Source organism: Macrotis lagotis, chromosome 3 (genome assembly GCF_037893015.1).
Source record: "Macrotis lagotis isolate mMagLag1 chromosome 3, bilby.v1.9.chrom.fasta, whole genome shotgun sequence".
Classification (NCBI taxonomy): Eukaryota; Metazoa; Chordata; class Mammalia; order Peramelemorphia; family Peramelidae; genus Macrotis; species Macrotis lagotis.
The window spans coordinates 301,570,354-301,588,932 of record NC_133660.1 but is presented as its reverse complement, the minus strand read 5'-3'; the positions used below and the strand labels follow the sequence as shown (position 1 = coordinate 301,588,932).

The window sequence follows — 18,579 nt, the reverse complement described above, 5'->3', positions numbered from 1 at the left end:
AACCTCCTACTGGCCAGCCAGAGAAACTGCACTCAGGGAGTAAAGCCTTTAGAGATCCCAAGACCCTGTGAACCAGCCCCCCCCCCCAACTCAGGTCTTAGCAACATGAAGAAGGGTCAGCGGAAAGGTGGATCCATAGAAAAATTATTGGAAGGGAAAGATCCTAGCTCAGAGAGACCTCGAACCTCTGAGGAGAATACAATCTGGTCTTCAGCACAGAAAGACTTCCTTGAAGAAATAAGGAAGGAGTTTAAAAATCAACTGGAAAATTTGGGGGAGACAATTAATAACTTGCAACAAGAAAACAAAACCTTAGAAAGTACAATTAGACAAGTACAAAATGAGAATAAATCTCTCAGATCTTCAAATGGGCAAATGAAAAAAGAAATTAATTCTCTCAAAACCTCAATTGGTCAAATGGAAAGCTCTTTCAAAAGTAGAATTGACAAATTGGAAAAGGAGTTGCAAAAGGTTAATGAAGAAAACTCCTCCCCCCAAAAAGAATGGAGTCTACAGAAACTAATGACTAAATGAGACAGCAAGAGTCAGTTAAACAAAATCAAAACAATAGAAAAAATAGAAGCAAATGTAAAATACCTCATCAACAAAACCACTGACCTCAAGAATAGATCGAGGAGGGGCAACCTGAAAATTATAGGACTTCCTGAAAACATTGAAGAGAAAAAAAAAAAGCCTGGACTTAATATTACAGGATCAAGTGATGGAAAAGTGCCCTGATATCATGGAATTGGAGGGCAAAGTAGTTATTGAAAGAGTACATAGATCCCCACCAGAAAAAGATCCTAAAAAGAAAACACCAAGGAATGTTGTGGCCAAACTCCAGAACTATCAGATAAAAGAGAAAATCCTGCAAGCAACCAAAAAGAAACAATTTACATATCAAGGAGGCACAGTAAGGATCACGCAAGACCTGACTGCATCAACATTAAGGGACAGAAGGGCCTGGAATGAGATATTTTGAAGAACAAGGGAGCTTGGAATGCAGCCAAGAATCTACTTTCACGCAAAGCTGAGCCTTCTCTTCCAGGGAAAAAGATGGACATTTAACGAAATGGGAGAATTCCAAAAACCTCTGATGAAAAGACCAGAGCGAAACAGAAAATTTGGACATCAAAACAGGAGGTTAAAGCGACACATAAAAAGGTAAAAAAAAAAGTGGTGGTAAAAGGGAAAAAAATGCAATCCAGTAAGTTGAAAGTGGCTATATCCTAGCATGGGAGGAAAAAAGATTCTCATAAATCTTGAGAATTGTAACTCTAACAGAGAGAATATACCTAGCCAGAAATGATGGACATTCATGACCTATCCATGAAACTGCTATCTAAAGAGATGCAACTGGTTTTAATTGCACTTGGGAGAAAGACCCTAATAACTCTCAGGAATTTTGACTCTATTTGATAGAATATACTGAATAAGAAGGGACAGACACTCAGAATTTTCTATGACTTAGATAGAATGATCTAAAAAACATTACCTCCTTAAAAAGGGGGACAGGAAAGAGACTGGAGGAGGGAGGGGAGTGAATGGGGTAAATCTCATTACACTAAGAGGTACCAAAAAACCTATGCTAATAGAGGTGAAGAAGGGAACAGAGCAGAAACACCTGAATCTTCTTCTCATTAGACTTGGCTCAAATTCAACCTACACATACTCAGTTAACTTATAAAACATCTAACCTTTCAAGTATTAAAAGGGGAAAAGGGGAGAGGGGGGATGGAGAAAGGGAAGGAGAGTGGGTGAAAAAGGGGGAAATAGCAAAAGGAAGGTAAGGGAAAAAGGAAAAAGGGAAAGCAGAAAGGGGAAAAAGGGGCAGGGTGTGATATAGCAGGGCAAATACACTGAAGGGCATGGTATTCAGAAACAAAATACTGGGGAATATGGATAAAGGTGAGAGAAAGTGGGAAAATACAAATGGAGGGAAGATAGCACAGAGTCAATAAAGAATTAGTAATCATAACCTTGAATGTGAATGGGATGAACTCTCCCTTAAAAGGTAAGTGAATAGCAGAGTGGATTAAAAACCAGAATTCTACAATATGCTGCTTGCAAGAAACCCATGTGAAGAAGAGAGATACATAGAGAGTAAAGGTAAAAGGTAGGAGCAAAATATATTTTGCTTCAGCTGCAGTAAAAAAAAAAGCAGGGGTAGCAATCCTTATCTCAGACAAAGCAGCAGCAAAAATAGATACCATTAAAAGACATAAGGAAGGAAACTTTATCCTCCTAAAAGGTACCATAGACAATAAAGTCATTTCAATATTGAATATATATGCACCCAGTGGGACAGCACCCAAATTCTTAGAGGAGAAGCTGAAAGAACTACAGGAAGATGTAGAGAGCAGAACTCTACTAGTGGGAGACCTCAACCTCCTGCTATCAGATCTAGATAAATTTAATCATAAAATAAACAAGAAAGAAGTTAAGGAGGTAAATAGATTGTGAGAAAACTTAGATATGATAGACTTATAGAGGAAACTGAATGGGGACAGGAAGGAATATACCTTTTTCTCTGCAGTGCATGTAATTTATACAAAAATTGACCATGTACTAGGACATAAAAAACCTAATGATCAACTGCAGAAAGGCAGAAATCATGAATACAGCTTTCTTAGATTACAATGCAATAAAAGTCATATGCAATACTGGGCAAAGGAGATATAGACAGAGAACAAATTGGAAACTGAATAATCTCATTTTAAAAAATGAGTGGACCAAAAAACAAATTATAGAAAGAATTAACCATTTTATCCTAGATAATGGTAATAATGAAACAACATACCAAAACCTATGGGATTCATTCAAAGTGACTCTCAGGGGCTATATTGTAGCTCTAAATGCTTACATGAATAAATTGGAGAAAGAGGAAATCAATGACCTAAACATGCAACTAAAAAAATTAGAGAAACAACAAATCAAAAATCTCCAATTAAATACTAAATTAGAAATTCTAAAAATTAAAGGAGAAATTAATAAAATTGAAAGCAAAAATAACTATTGAATTAATAAATAAAGCCAAAAGTTGGTATTATGAAAAAACCAATTAAAATGATAAACCTCTGGTCAATTTGATTAAAAAAAAAAAGAAAGAAGAAAACCAAATTGTTAGTATCATAAATGAAAAAGGTGAACTCACCACCAATGAAGAGGAAATTAAAGTAATAATCGAAATTATTTTGCCCAACTCTATGCCAATAAATTTGATAATCTAAGTGAAATGGATGAATATTTACAAAAATATAAGTTGCCCAGGTTAAATGAAGAAGAGATTAAATACCTAAACAACCCTATCTCAGAAAAAGAAATTCAACAAGCCATTGGTGAACTCCCTAAAAAAAAATCTCCAGGGCCTGATGGATTCACAAGTGAATTCTACCAAACATTTAAGGAACAATTGGTTCCAATTCTATATAAACTCTTTGGAAAAATAGGGAAAGATGGAACTCTGCCTAACTCTTTATATGAAACCAATATGGTACTGTTACCAAAAACCAGGAAGAGTTAAAACAGAGAAAGAAAATTATAGACCTATCTCCCTGATGAATATAGATGCAAAAATCCTAAATAAAATCTTAGCAAAACGATTACAAGTTATCGCTAGGATAATACATTATGATCAAGTAGGATTTATTCCAGGAATGCAGGGTTGGTTCAATATTAGGAAAACTGTTAGTATATTCAATTATATCAACAACAAACCTATAAGAAATCATATGATCATATCAATAGATGCTGAAAAATCTTTTGACAAAATACAGCATCCATTCCTATTAAAAACACTAGAGTGTAGGAATAAATGGACTATTCCTTAAAATAATTAGCAGTATCTATCTGAAACCATCAACAAGCATTATATTCAATGGGGAGAGGCTAGAGGCATTCCCAATAAGATCAGGGGTGAAACATGGGTGCCCATTATCACCATTACTATTCAATACTGTATTAGAAATGTTAGCATCAGCAATTAGAGAAGAAAAATAAATTGAAGGAATTAGAGTTGGGAAGGAAGAGACAAAACGCTCACCCTTTGCAGATGATATGATGGTCTACCTAGAGAATCCAAAGAAATCATCCAAAAAACTACGGGAAACAATTAGCAATTTTAGCAAAGTTTCAGGTTATAAAATAAACCCTCATAAATCCTCAATTTTTCTTTATATGTCTAGCAGGATGCAGCAGGAAGAGCTAAAAAAGAGAAATCCCATTCAAAATAACCTTAGACAATATAAAATACTTGGGAGTCTATTTGCCAAGAGAGACTAAGAATCCTTTTGAAAACAATTACAAAACACTTCTCACACAAATTAAATCAGATTTAAATAACTGGGCAAATATCAACTGCTCATGGACAGGTAGAGCTAATTTAATAAAAATGACAATTCTACCAAAACTAAACTATCTGTTTAGTGCCCTACCATTCAAAATTCCAAAAAATTACTTTAATGAGTTAGAAAAAAATGTAAGTAAATTCATATGGAGAAAAAAAAGTGAAGAATTGCCAGGAGCTTAATGAAAAAAGTGTGAAAGAAGGTGTCTTAGTCCTACCTGGTCTAAAATTATATTTTAAAGCATCAGTCATCAAAACTGTTTGTTATTGGTTAAGAAATAGAGTGGTGGACAAGTGGAATAGACTAGGTGTAAAAGCAGGAGATGATTACAGCAATCTGCTGTTTGATAAACCCAAAGAGTCCAGCCATTGGGATAAAAACTCCCTCTTTGATAAAAACTGCTGGTATAATTGGAAGTTAGTATGGAAGAAACTTAGATTAGACCAACACCTCACACCCTTTACCAAGATAAGATCCAAATGGTTACAGGACTTAAGCATAAAAAAAGGATACTATAAGCAAATTAGAAGATCAAGGATTAGTTTACCTGTCAGATCTATGGAAAGGGGAGCAGTTTATGACTAAGGAAGAGTTGGAGAACATCACCAAAAACCAATTAAATGATTCAATTACATTAAATTAAAAAGCTTTTGCACAGATAAAACCACTGTAACCAAGATCAAAAGAAATGTAGTAAATTGGGAAACAATCTTTACAACTAATGATTCTGACAAAGGACTCATTTCTAAAATATACAGAGAAATGAGTCAGAGTTTTAAAACAAAAAAGCCTTTCCCCAATTGGCAAATGGTCAAAGGATATTCAAAGTCAATTTACAGATGAGGAGATCAAAGCAATCCATAGCCATATGAAAAAATGCTCTAAATCATAAATTATTAGAGAAATGCAAATTAAAGCTTCTCTGAGGTATCACCTCACACCTCTCAGATTGGCCAATGTGACTAGGAAGGACAATGATCATTGTTGGAAGGGTTGTGGGAAATCTGGGTCACTATTACACTGTTGGTGGAGCTGTGAACTCATCCAACCCTTCTGGAGAGCTATTTGGAACTATGCCCAAAGGGCAACAAAAATGTGCATACCCTTTGAGCCAGCAATATCACTACTGGGTCTATACCCTGAAGAGATGATGAAAAAGGGTAAAAGCATTACTTGTACAAAAATATTTATAGCAGCCCTGTTTGTGGTGGCAAAAAATTGGAAATCAAGTAAATGTCCTTCAACTGCGGAATGGCTTAGCAAACTATGGTATATGTATGTCATGGAACACTATTGTTCTATTAGAAACCAGGAGGGATGGGATTTAAGGGAAGCCTGGAGGGATTTGCATGAACTGATGCTGAGTGAGCTGAGCAGAACTAGAATAACACTGTACACCCTAACAGCAACATGGGAGTGAATTTCAACCTTGAAGGACTCGCTCATTCCATCAGTGCAACAATCAGGAACAATTTGGGGCTGTCTGCAAAGGAGAGTGCCATCTGTATGCAGATAAGTTGTTGTGGAGTTTGAACAAAGTTCAAGGAATATTCCCTTTAATTTAGAAAAAAAACCATCTATCTTATTGTCTGATCTTGTCACCTCTTAGACTTCTCTTCTCTTTTTTAAGGATATGACTTCTGTCTCATCACACCCAGTTTTGTTCAAGGTACACCATGGAAACAAAGTAAAGACTGACAGAGTGCTTTCTGTGGGTGTGGGATCAGGGGAGGGAAGCAAGATAGGGGGAAAAGTTGTAAAACTCAAATAATATCTTTAATAAAAATTAATTAAAAAATAGAGTCAGCTCTCTCTATATTTTAGAAATGAGTCTTTTGTCAGAAATACTAGTTGTAAAAGTTGTTTCCCAATTCACTACATTTCTTTTGATCTTGGTTACAATGGGTTTGTTTATACAAAATTTTTAATTTAATATAACCAAAATTATCCAATTTGCTTTTAATTATGTTCTCCATCTCTTCCTTAGTCATAAACTGTTTCCCTTTTTATAGATCTAATGAATAAACTATTACTTGATCTCCTAGTTTGCTTATAATATAGTATTTTATGTATAAATTCTGTACCCATTTTGATCTTATCTTGGTATAGGGTGTGAGATATTGGTATAATCCAAATATCACCTATACTAGCTTCTCATTTTTCCAACAATTTTTACTGAAAAGAGAGTGTTTTTGCTTCATATTCTGAAAAGGATGCATTTAATATTTGTGCTTTTCTGCATTTCATTGTGAAATTATCATACCCTTAAATATGGTCAGTTTTCATGTAGGTGTCATGTAGCCCCTAATATAAGATACATTCATTTTAACCTCATTACATTTTCTCCAGAGGTTTATCATGGCTACCTTTTCAAAACGTTATTCATGTTAAATTCTTTCTTCTTTATTTTGTCATTAGATTTATTTGATTCTTAAAGAGAGATGTTGAAGTCTCCCACTGTTACAATTTTGGTCTCTAGGTCTTCCTCTAACTTCTTTAACATCTCCTCTAAGCTTTTGAATGCCATACCATTTGTTCTTAATGTTAATAATGATATTTCATTGACTAGTATACATTTTAAGCATATATAATTTCCTTACTAATTGCTTTTAATTTGATCTATTTTTGTTTTTTTCTCTGTCTGAGATATGGATTGCTGCACCTGCTTTTTTTTTTCCTTCAACTGAAAAAATCTTATCCTTACCTTTACATTTAGGAATCCATCTACTTCACAGGTGTTGGTAGTGAACAAAATACTATGGAATTCTGAATTTTAACACAATCTGTTAGCTCCTTCCATATTATGGGAGAGTTCATTTCATAAACATAGGCAATTAGAATTACTAAATCTGTGTTTCCCTTCATCCTTTTTTAATGTTAATATTTTCCTGTCTCCTCTTCCTTATTCCACCTTATCAGTGTTTTGCATTAAACTGTGGCTTTTCTCAGTCTGTCCTCACTTTTATAAACCCACTTTTATTTCTTCTCCATTTCCCCTTTGATTTCTTTTTTTTAACTTTTTTTCTTTTCCTTTTCCTTCTTTCCCTTTTGTAACCCCACCCCACTTTTCCCCTTTCTTTCCTCTTTCACCCACTGCTTCTCTTTAGGATAACCTATATTTCTCAACCAGGTTTGGAATGTATGTTGTTCCTTTTCTAAGCCAAATCTTATTGACTATTTGTGCAGTATATTTACCTTTACCTGAGAATTCTGAAATTTGGGTACAATATTCATTGCAGTGTTTATTTTGGGATCTCTTTCTGTGGTTGATTAATGGATGCATTCAAGACTATTTTATCTTCTTGTCCTAGGACCTTAGGGCAATTTATCTTGACAATTACATGAACTATATCACACAACCTCTTTTTTTTCTGATTGTGGTTATCATGTAGATCAGCAATACATAAATTATCTCTCCTGGATATATTTTCTATGTCAGCCATGTTTCCTAAGATGTACTTTCCATTTTCTTCTATTTTTTCAGCCTTTTCATTTAGTTTGATGAGATCTTGATGTGTCATAGAGTCATTCATTTCCGTTTGTCCAATTCTATTTGTCAGGGTCTTATTTTCTTTAGTTAGCCATTTCGCTTCCTTTCCAATTGACGAGTTTCTTTTCGTTTTCCAGTAAGTCTATTTTATTTTCTAGTTGGTCAATTTTACTTTTAATATTATTGTTTCCTTCAATCAATTTTCATAACTCTATTGCAAGACTCTTATTATTTTTTCTCCATTTTTCTTCATCCTCTCTTCTTTGGTTTTAGAAACCTTTTTCAACTCTTGCAAGAGATCTTTTTGTCTTTGAGACCAATTCAAAAACTCCTTTTCATTTCACAGGTAAGCATTTTCTCAGTGGTTTTCTTTTCTGCAATGGTGTTTTAATGGTACCTATCAAAATAGTAGCTGTTAGTTGTTAGCTCTTTTGTTTTTGTTCATTTTCATAATTGAACTCAACATCTATGGTATAGGATGTATAAACACACGCAGTACTGCTGAGGGCTGGGGTGGAGGAAGAGGTTCTTGTCCATGGTTCTTTGTTGGGGCATTTTCAATGTTTGAATTTTGTTGTCCACAATAGGATTCCCCAACAGTACACCAGCATTCACTCAGAGCTGCAATTTGGCTTCTCAATGGAGATCTGCTCAACCATGATCTGAACTGCTCTTGGATATGTGCTGCTCTATGGATAAAAACCTCTCACTGCCTTTGCAGTACTCTCACCCCTGGTGGCATATACTTTGCTTTATCCATGAGAGACAAAACTTTTCCTTAAATTCCTCCAAGATATCTCAATGAAAATTGTTTCTCTGTTTTGGTTCTTCTTTTCTTGTTTTATTTTTGTGTGTCCTTTGTCCCTTCAGTATCTGTTTAGAGGCTTCATTCAAAGTTGTTTTTGGAAAATCATAGGAAGCTTCGTAATTTCATCCAACTATTTTAATTCTGCCTCAGAAGTTGAGATTTGACACAGTGTGACCACTTCTGGAGTTTTCTTGCTAAAAGAATACTGGAGTGGTGTGCTATTTCCTTCTTCAACTCATTTCATACATGAAGTATCTAAGATAAACATGGTTATTTATTTTGTCTAGGATTACAGAGCTAATAAGTGTCTTGCCTCTATGTGAATTCAGGTCTTTCTGTCTCTATCTGCTGCACTATCTAACTGCCCATGTCTATTATATCTGCATTCTGATTCAGCGATCAGAAAACTTGGAGATGAAATCCAAATTATGAGATTTAGAAGTTGTCCAGACTTTATTTGATCTCCATGAATCTATTTTTCATATGGTTATCAAAGCTTCTTTATGAAATCAGAAGCCCAGAAGGGTCACATAAAAACTCCAAAAACTTTTAGAACTCCCCAGCAAATCTAGAATGGTTCTCAATCACCTGCTGTACTTGATATTAAGTAATTGTGAACTGAAAATTTGTTAGTTTTTTTAAGATGCATTCCCAAACAATTGGATCTTCTAAATTATTAGTATTCCATGTTTCTTCTCACACAAGATGCTCCCCTCTCTGTCTCTGTCTCTAGATGTGTTCTTTTCTCTCTGTCTGTCTCTGTTTACCTGTCTGTATCTTTTTCTGTGAGTATATGTGTTTGTTTTACTCTATTTCCCTCTGTCTCTCTCTTTATATCTCCATATCTTTCTCTCTGTCTCTGTCTCTTCCCCATCTTTCTGCCTCCATTTCCCTCTATTTTCCCCCCATTCTTACAATTTACCACCCAATTTGTACATCTCTGGCTTATAAATACCTACATTTAGTCTGAGTTCTTACTGAAGCAAGCATTTCTCTTTCTATCTCTATCTCTGTGTCTGTGTCTGTTTCCATCTTTTTCTCTCTCTGTCATTCTCTGGCTGTTTTCTATATCTCTTTCTCTACATCTGTCTCTCTGTTTCTCCTCACAACCAAAACCAGTTTTATACATTTGTAGATACATTTTCTGGTATGATGTTACTGCTGCTGTGCCTGGAAGATCTGGTAAGAAAACTACAGCAGCAAGAATGCGATAAATTTGAATTTATTACTTGCTCCTAAATACAGTGAATTTTCTATTTTACCAAATGACACCAAGAGGTAACTGGCTATCTGCCCTGGAGGGAGTAAAAGTTGGATTAGGACTGTTTAAGTGAAAAATAATAGAGTAGCACCAACTCCCTCTGGGAGCACCATTTCTTCAGATTCTCAAAGACTTATAAATACTTCTATTCACATGTTAGAATCAGTTCAGATGTTCCTTTAGCTTTTCCAAACATTATTTAGAGAATCAAATGCTATATTTATTTTACTTTGCATTGCATAGATATTCCCCCTTTTCCCCAAATTCCAAGGATATTATAAAAACAATGTGGGTCAATCTCCAGTCACTATTATAATACTGGGGAAATAATTATTTGTTCTCAGTTTTCCAGAAAGAGTATGAACTGAGACTTGAATGCTTCCATGCCTATGGACGGCAAAGAGTTTCCCTTCATAATTTATACAACTCTTGATTTATAAACCACTTCTGGTTTATGAATACCTGCTTTGAATCTAAGAGTTTTTAGTTAAGCATGCATTTGATTAGTGCGGGAAATCATTACTACTAGTAAAATTTATTACCAATCAGTACTGAAGGCCATTATCTTAAGTTTTGCTTGTTATATTACAAATATAACAATTAGATTTCAAGCTAAACACAAATGAACAACTTTTTATTTCATTTGGCAGTTACTGATCAGAAAACACCATTTGATTTTACAAGTCATCATTCATAATCACTCATCTAAGGAGGATTACAATAATGGGTTCAACTGAGTTTGAATTATCAAGGAAGACTGGAAATAAGGGAGTTATTGAAATATCATGCTGAAATCCCTTAGATTCATTGAATGAACAGTAAATATATTACTTCATTTTCTGGAATAGATAAGAACTGTATGTCTGCATGTGTGTGTGTTTGTGTGTATTTGTATGTGTATGTGTTGTAGTTACATAGTGGAATAATGAGTACTGAAATAAATCAATTATTTGAATGACTTGATGAAGGAAGAAACCTTACATCCACTTTAGCATAAAAGTCATAAACAGAACCAAAACTGTTTAAAGAGGTAGAATTTAGATAGGGGAGTATCTGGTAAAAAGAAAGAAAATCTAATTGTGTCACAGGTTTTAAAAAGTGTTGATTGGTTATCATTTCCTGAAGGTTTCTTAGAAAAAAATCACATTCTAATATTAATACTTTAGTAACAACAATCAGATGGTCAAACTATATAAACCTGTGTTTGTAAGCATATGTCTATGTGTATGTGTGTGTGAAATGATATTCATCAGTTTCTCATTTGAATGATATTTTCTAGCTCCATCTGTCTGTTTATGGATCTATCTAAAATCTAATTTCTAAATACCCATTTTTGTACATTTTCCATTCAGGCAGCATATGCATTTTAGGGGATCAAGAGTAATCATTTTACATTGCAAGACAGTATATTGATCTAGATAGAATAGAACATCTAGAGAGAGAGAGAGGAAGATGGGAGGGCATTGGGGTGGGAGTTCAGAAGTAGAGTAGTGCATAGGAAGGGAATAAAAGAATGGAGAAAAGAGAGAAGAGGAAAAGAGACAAAGTGGAAAAGAAGAAAGAATAGCTTTACTTAGAACTGTTTGTTGTTGTTGTTTTTGCAAGGCAATGGGGTTAAGCGGCTTGCCCAAGGCCACACAGCTAGGTAATTATTAAGTGTCTGAGTCTGTATTTGAACCCAGGTACTCCTGACTCCAGGGCCGGTGCTCTATCCACTGCGCCACCTAGCCGTCCCTAGAACTGTTTAACAGCTATAAATGTTATAATAAACAGAAAATATATTTTTTTTCATAAAATAGAGGGAAGGTCTCAACTACCATCCATAATTCTGCTAAGATTTTGAAGAAATTCTGTGATTTTTCATGCATATAGTATAACATTTTCTCTATCTTCATCTTTATTATTTTTCCATCTATATTTGTAGATATATTTGTAGATTAATCTCCTGAACTGAATAAAGATAGATGAGGACAAAATTCACACTCCAACTTGGCCTCAAAGATATTATAATGATTTATGCAATGACACAACAGAGGTCTAAAATGGAAACAGTCAGAAAATATGTGTTTTGAAAATGCTTCAAATAGGAGCAGCTAGGTGGCGCAGTGGATAGAGCACCGGCCCTGGAGTCAGGAGTACCTGGGTTCAAATCCAGTCTCGGACACTTAATAATCGCCTAGCCGTGTGGCCTCGGGCAAGCCACTTAACCCCATTTGCCTTGCAAAAAAAAAAAAAAACCTAAAAAAAGAAAAAAAGAAAATGCTTCAATTAATGAAGTATTCATTCTATTTTTGTTTCTTTATCATTGTATAAAATATACTTTTTGAATTACTCCCTGAGTGCCTCACATATTTTTAATCATTTAAGTTTTTTCAAGCTAATGGGTGTTTTTTTTTAAAGTTGATAGTTTGTAAGTCATAACTAATAATTTTGCCAGATAGGCACAATTAGAAACAGAGTACTTCCAGAGATAGAATGCCAGTAAACATTTTTCCCTTAAGCAGCGAAATTAATTGTAAACAATGGAATGTTTATTCAAAGTAGAATACATTTCCTTCTTCTTATTTAGGACATCCCTTTCAAAAAACTTAAAGGATAGATCAAAGCAAGTTTATATTATTGTTTTTATGGTTGTTGTTATGGTTGTTATCATCACCATCATCATTACCCTATTATATAGTTCAGCACATAGAAGTTGAGGTAAAGTATTCATTTGTCTGTAGTCACACAGCTAGTTCTCATTTCCAACCACAGCATTCCTTCCCACAAAGACAAGTGCTTCCACTCATAGGAATTCTTTTATTTATATCATTCATTTGTTTGTTTTCAATGCAATTTTAGAAAAATCTCAGAATTAAACCAATTCAGACCTTCAAAGCTTATAGGTGAGAAAATCAGAGATAAAGAGAATTAAAGGTCAAAGTTTCAATAGTCAAGAAGTGACAGAGAATGGTTTTCAGCTGAAGCCTTTTGTTTCCAAATCAAGAGTCATTTTCACTATTTTCTGATGACTGTAGGAAAACCATAATTGAAATTTTATTTTAGAGTTCTCAAGTTGGGGAGTTCCAAAAGAATTTGAAATCAAGCCTCTTTCCAATTTGTATTTGAAGTCTTCGCTTTTGCTCTTTTATCTAGTACCTATTAACCTTAAACCTATTGTGAGAAATTTCTATATTAAATATTACTTTGGTTTCTAGTTCATTTTCATTTCCCTAAATTGCTTTTATCTATTCCCTCTCCCTGAAGCATTGTGATGGTACATTGTGAGTACTTGTCTGTGTTTGTGTGTAGGGGGGCAGATGATTTTTCTCTTGGGTGTGCATCTGTCTGTTTTATATGCATGATCAACAAGAATTGTGTCACTTAGCCCTCTGTGGAGAGCAGTATTTGGAAAATAAATGTTTTTTAAAATGGATGCTAAAAACATTTTATATACAACCACAGGAAGGGCAGCAAAAAAAAATAAAAAAATTAAACTATCATACTAGTTTCTAAGATCATAGAATATAGAAAAGATTGACTATAATGAACTTCAAGGCAATCAAACGGATATGGTATTAATGGAGATTGTATTTACTGTTAGTATGAGTATCGGAAAATCTTGAGATTTAAAAAAGTGTTGCAATATATGACCGCTGATTTCTCTACCAACACTAATTATATTGTCCTGTTATCCTCCATTTAGGATTGACAAATTCTCTTCAATGGGAATTTTTTAAACTAAAATGATACCACTGGTCTAGATAATTTTCATTCAAATTTGTATTTTATAAAGAAAGATAGTAGGAGTTAGTGAATGATTAGCCAGTCATATAACTTGTGAGAATTGGAATAGCTCTCTGAGCTCTGCTCTTGGTTAATCTAGATAGCTCATAGTCTTTCCCACTATATAATACTATCCCCAACCATAGTTTTCAATAATCTCATTTCTCTTTGTGGTATAATATTCTCATATGTTCTCTTCTCGTTTTGGCTTTAGAATGGGATTTGATAACATTCCGATGAGGTCATTTAACATGGTGCAATGACTTAAAATCATGGCAAATGAGAGTTGATTGAAGGAACTACATAGGTCTAAATTAGAAAAGATAAGGAACATAATTCTAGTCAAGTATTTGAATAAATACTATTAGAGAAGAGGTTCAAATTTTCTGTTTAGTGTCAAGGGTAAAATGTAGAACAATCAAATAGAATTTTAAAGAATAAAATTTAAGTTTAACATGGGAAGTAACAAGCAGCTTTAAAAGGCAGAAAGGTACAAGAATGGATTGAATAATTTGTGGGAAAAGTGGCTTTCCCTTCTTTAGTGTTCTTCAGACAATAATTGGAAGATTAATTATAGGGGTTATTGTTGAGCAGAGGTTTAAAGACCTGGCCCATGGATTGTCTTGAGAATAACCTGAACCAGATTACAATGTAAGTGATAAATATTTAAAAATAAAAGTAAAAATACAATAGAACATCACTAATACTACAATTTAAACTAATTCAGAATATAGCCCACATGAATCTTCGTCAATATTAGTGAGCCTCATTTCAATTTGTGTTTGACTTCAATGCTGTAGGATATATTCTGCATCAGATAAAATTGACCTAACTACGTGATGCAGTGGATAAAATGCAGCACCAAGAATTAGGAAGTCCTGAAATCACATAAGACTTCAGAATCTTACTAACTATGTAACATCAGGAAAGTCACATATTATTGTTTGTCTCAATTTCCTCATTAGTAAAAAAAAAAAAATGAATCGGAGAGATGCATAGTAAGCTGCTCCCATATGTTTTTCAAAGAGAAACCCAAATGGAATCATGAAGAGTCAGACACAACTAAAACAAATGAACAGCAACTGAACTGTAACAACAACATTATATCCCCTGAGAGCTCTTCCAACACTGGAAGAATATTTTTCTCCTCTTAACTAAAATGGCTCAAATATGAGAACCACAAAAGCATAGAAGCTGATCTGTAGGTAATTTCCAGTAATACAGTAGATTCTCATATTATGTCCTTATGCCATATAAACCCACTGCTGGCTCATATTTAATTACCGAAACTAGTTCCAGTTTTCAAAATTTCTAACCTGATTGTTAGCATCTTTTGTATATATTTTTTTCCTTTATAGTCTAATTTTTACACTTAAAACATGGGAAGAATTTTCAGCATACGGAATAGCAATGTATCAAAAGAAATATTACAGTATCAGGCATGTCTGTAATACTAAGAATGTGCTTTTTTATTTAGTTTTCATTTAGGTAATTTCATTTAATTACACATCCACAATGTCCTTATCAAGAACTTATCTGATGAAATAATTATCACATTTTGATTCTTGCTGAAAAATAGAAGTGATGGGATGCAGATATTTGTAGAGTAATATCATCACAATTTGAAGGGAATAGTACTGAATAACTAATGAGTCAGCATCAAAATATATCGAATATTATATTTTAATATTTTAATATTGAATATATTGAGTGAATATTTGAGTGAATATTTTAAGACATGTTTTCCCAATGTAAGTTAGATTTGATATTACAAGCTTCTTCAAATCAAGCCTGAAAAAGAGTGTTTTCAAAAACTTCTGCCCATCAATAGCTACCATTCATCTGAAAGATATTTATTTTACATCACAAGGCATCCAGTTTTACTTTTAGATTGATACTTAGGAAAAAATAATTCAAATCCTTGAGCTCATGGTCTTCACCTGTATTGAAAAGCAAATGTGTATTATACCTATATATAGAAACAAATGTACACAAATGCATGTATGTGTACATACATGCATTCATATGGGTGCTTGTTTGTATATGCACACATCAATATACAACAAGTTCATGTGTGCAAGAATATGCCATTTACACATATCAATGTGATATTTGTGAGTATATTATTTTTATGTATATGTATATAGTATATGTGATTACTCTTACATGCTAGCCTGTCAAATATTTGAAAACAGTTATTATGGCATGCCTAAGTTTTCTCACCAGAATACCCACCCATTGTTATATCTATTCATCTTCATTTCATGTAGTTATCATCTACCCAGTACCACGCCTCTGGACATCCTGATAAATTATTTGTTATTATTGTTGTTTTAAATTTTATTTATTTAAGACAATGGGATTAAGAGTGACTTGATCACTGTCACACAGCTAGGCAAATTATTAAGTGTCTGAGGTTGGATATGAACTCAGGTCGTCCTGACTTCAAGGTTGGTGCCCTATCCACTGCACCACTTATCTGGCCCCATGATGTATTATTTTTAAAATAATGAAAATAATCGTAACTTTCATGAATGATAAAAAATTTTTAAATCAAAATGCATGTACTAAAATAATCTTTTTTTTCTAATTTCAGATATATAATTTAATTCTAAATATAAAATACAAAAAAACTAAGTGGGAGCTAGGGGCAACTTCACAGAATTCATTCTCTTTGGACTTTCCTATGACCAAAATATACAGATATTTTGTTTTGTCTTCTTCTTAATCAGTTATATTAATCTTCTCATTGGAAACATTGTAATCCTCATCTCTATCTATTTTAGTCATCTTTTCCAACAGCAAGTGTCCTATTTCCTTAGTCACTTGTCTTCCATGGACATCTACTTTACTTCCAGTGTAACACCGAAACTAATTGTGAATCTGTTAACTGAGAGAAAAACCATCTCTTATGATCATTGTATGTTTCAAGTCTTCACTATGCACTTCTTTGGAGGTATTGAGATATTCATCCTGACCATAATGGCCTTTGATCGCTATGTTGCCATCTGTAAACCTCTCCACTACATGGTCATCATGAGTAGAAGGAAGTGCAGTCTCCTTATTTTGGCTGCTTGGGTTGGTGGGGCTGTTCACTCCTTTCCTCAATTGTCCATGACACTCAAGTTACCATTCTGTGGTCCCAATGAGATTGATCACTATTTCTGTGACGTCTTCCCCTTATTGAAAATTGCCTGCACAGATACTTATATGACCAGTGTTCTTGTTGTCGTTAATTCAGAGATAATGTCCACAGTAGTGGTCTTATCTTTTTCTTATGCCATTATATTATGGACCCTAAGGACACATTCAGCTGAAGGTCAGTGGAAAGCTCTCTCCACCTGTGGGTCTCATATCACAGTTGTGTTCTTATTTTTTGTACCTGCCATTTTTTCTTACCTTCGATCTCCCACCTCCTACCCAGAGGATAAAGTGTTTGCCCTATTTTATACCAACATTGCTCCAATGTTCAACCCTTTAATCTATACTCTGAGAAATACTGAGATGAAAAATTCCATGAGAAAAGTGTGGTGTCAAAACTGTGGGGAAAAGAAATCTAAGTTAGTTGCATTAATTTGTCTCAGGATGTTTCATAGAAGGAAAAAAAAAGAGATTGGATACTCAAATGTAATTTTAGGATTAAAGGCTTCTATGAAAAATCTTGCTTGGGCAAAAATGAATGTTCAGCGACCTGGCCATGATTGTGAGGACAAAAAAAGATCAGTACATTATCAAATGGTTGAAGTTAAGTGTGAATGTCAAGATTGTGTGTTGTCCATAATTTTTTCTCCCTTCATAAGTTTTTAAGCATTTATTCCATCTCAATTTCTTGTTAGTAATATAAACATAGTAAGTCACCTTCTTTTAGATATGCTATTTTTGCTTCCATTAAAATTAAATATAAACTTAGGAATACACATATTTGTAATATATGTGAATTTTATCTATATATATTATATACATATATTTCTTATATAAGTGTGAAATCTTTTGAAATGATTCTTTATATCTCTTGTAATTGGTTTCTTGACACGGCTAATCATGCAGAGACTTTTACTTTTACCCAAGGAATATTTTTTTTAACCAAATTGGTACATGTAGGTGAGTATGTGCATTAATAAATTCCAGTATTTAGCATGAACTTTTCACTACCTTCTCCTTGTTTGTTAGTTGCCATTCTATATTAAATCTTTGGTAGAATATTCTGTTAGTATCTCACATATTCCTTTTTTGTTTCCCCTGTGGATACTGAATATTCCCAGGCTTAATGCGACACTTCGTTTCAAATACTAGACATTCAGAAATGCCTTGTAGTTATCTGGGAATGAATAGTAAATTGTCAGTGGAGAAGACACTTCTCTGAAAGCCGTCTTTCTGAATTTATCTGTTCTCATAATTAGAACAGATGAGGACAGTCATCTGGGAAATACTGTGAAAGACATATAATTGGGAAGACCTGATTCCAATACTAGCTAGTTTTGTGACCCTGTAAAAGCCACTTTTGTTTACCTCAGTTTCCTTATTTGTAAAATGACCTAGAGAAGGAAATGGCAGACCACTCCAATAATTTTGCCAAGAACCCAAGTGGGCTAACAAAAATTCATACACGTTTGAAAAAAGAACTAAACAACAAAGGATAAATGAGCTTTCTGAAGAAGTGATTCAAAGATAGAAGCTTTGAAGGAAGTTTATTTGAAAGTCATTAAAAGAGAATTAACAATATCTTTCAGACTTCTCAGCCATGTTGACCAAGATCTAAGGAAATCATTTGATGCTGTAGAAACAGCAGTGAACCTGGAGTCACATAATCTATTAGAATCCAGGCTCTTTTTTTTTTTTACAAGGTTTAATAAGTTAAATGACTTTTTGGCCTCCTATACACTCATAGTTTATTATAGAAGATCTGAAG

General features: G+C 33.8%; 1 protein-coding gene across 1 annotated transcript; it reads left to right on the top strand.

The window, feature by feature from the left end:
* The first annotated feature begins 13,456 nt into the window (after positions 1 to 13,456).
* On the top strand, positions 13,457 to 18,116 carry LOC141519649 (olfactory receptor 4P4-like). The gene is made up of 3 exons (XM_074231827.1): positions 13,457 to 13,493; positions 16,309 to 17,230; positions 18,071 to 18,116. Exons 1-3 carry the CDS (start codon positions 13,457 to 13,459, stop codon positions 18,114 to 18,116), a joined length of 1,005 nt encoding a protein of 334 aa, XP_074087928.1.
* The last annotated feature ends 463 nt before the right edge of the window (positions 18,117 to 18,579 follow it).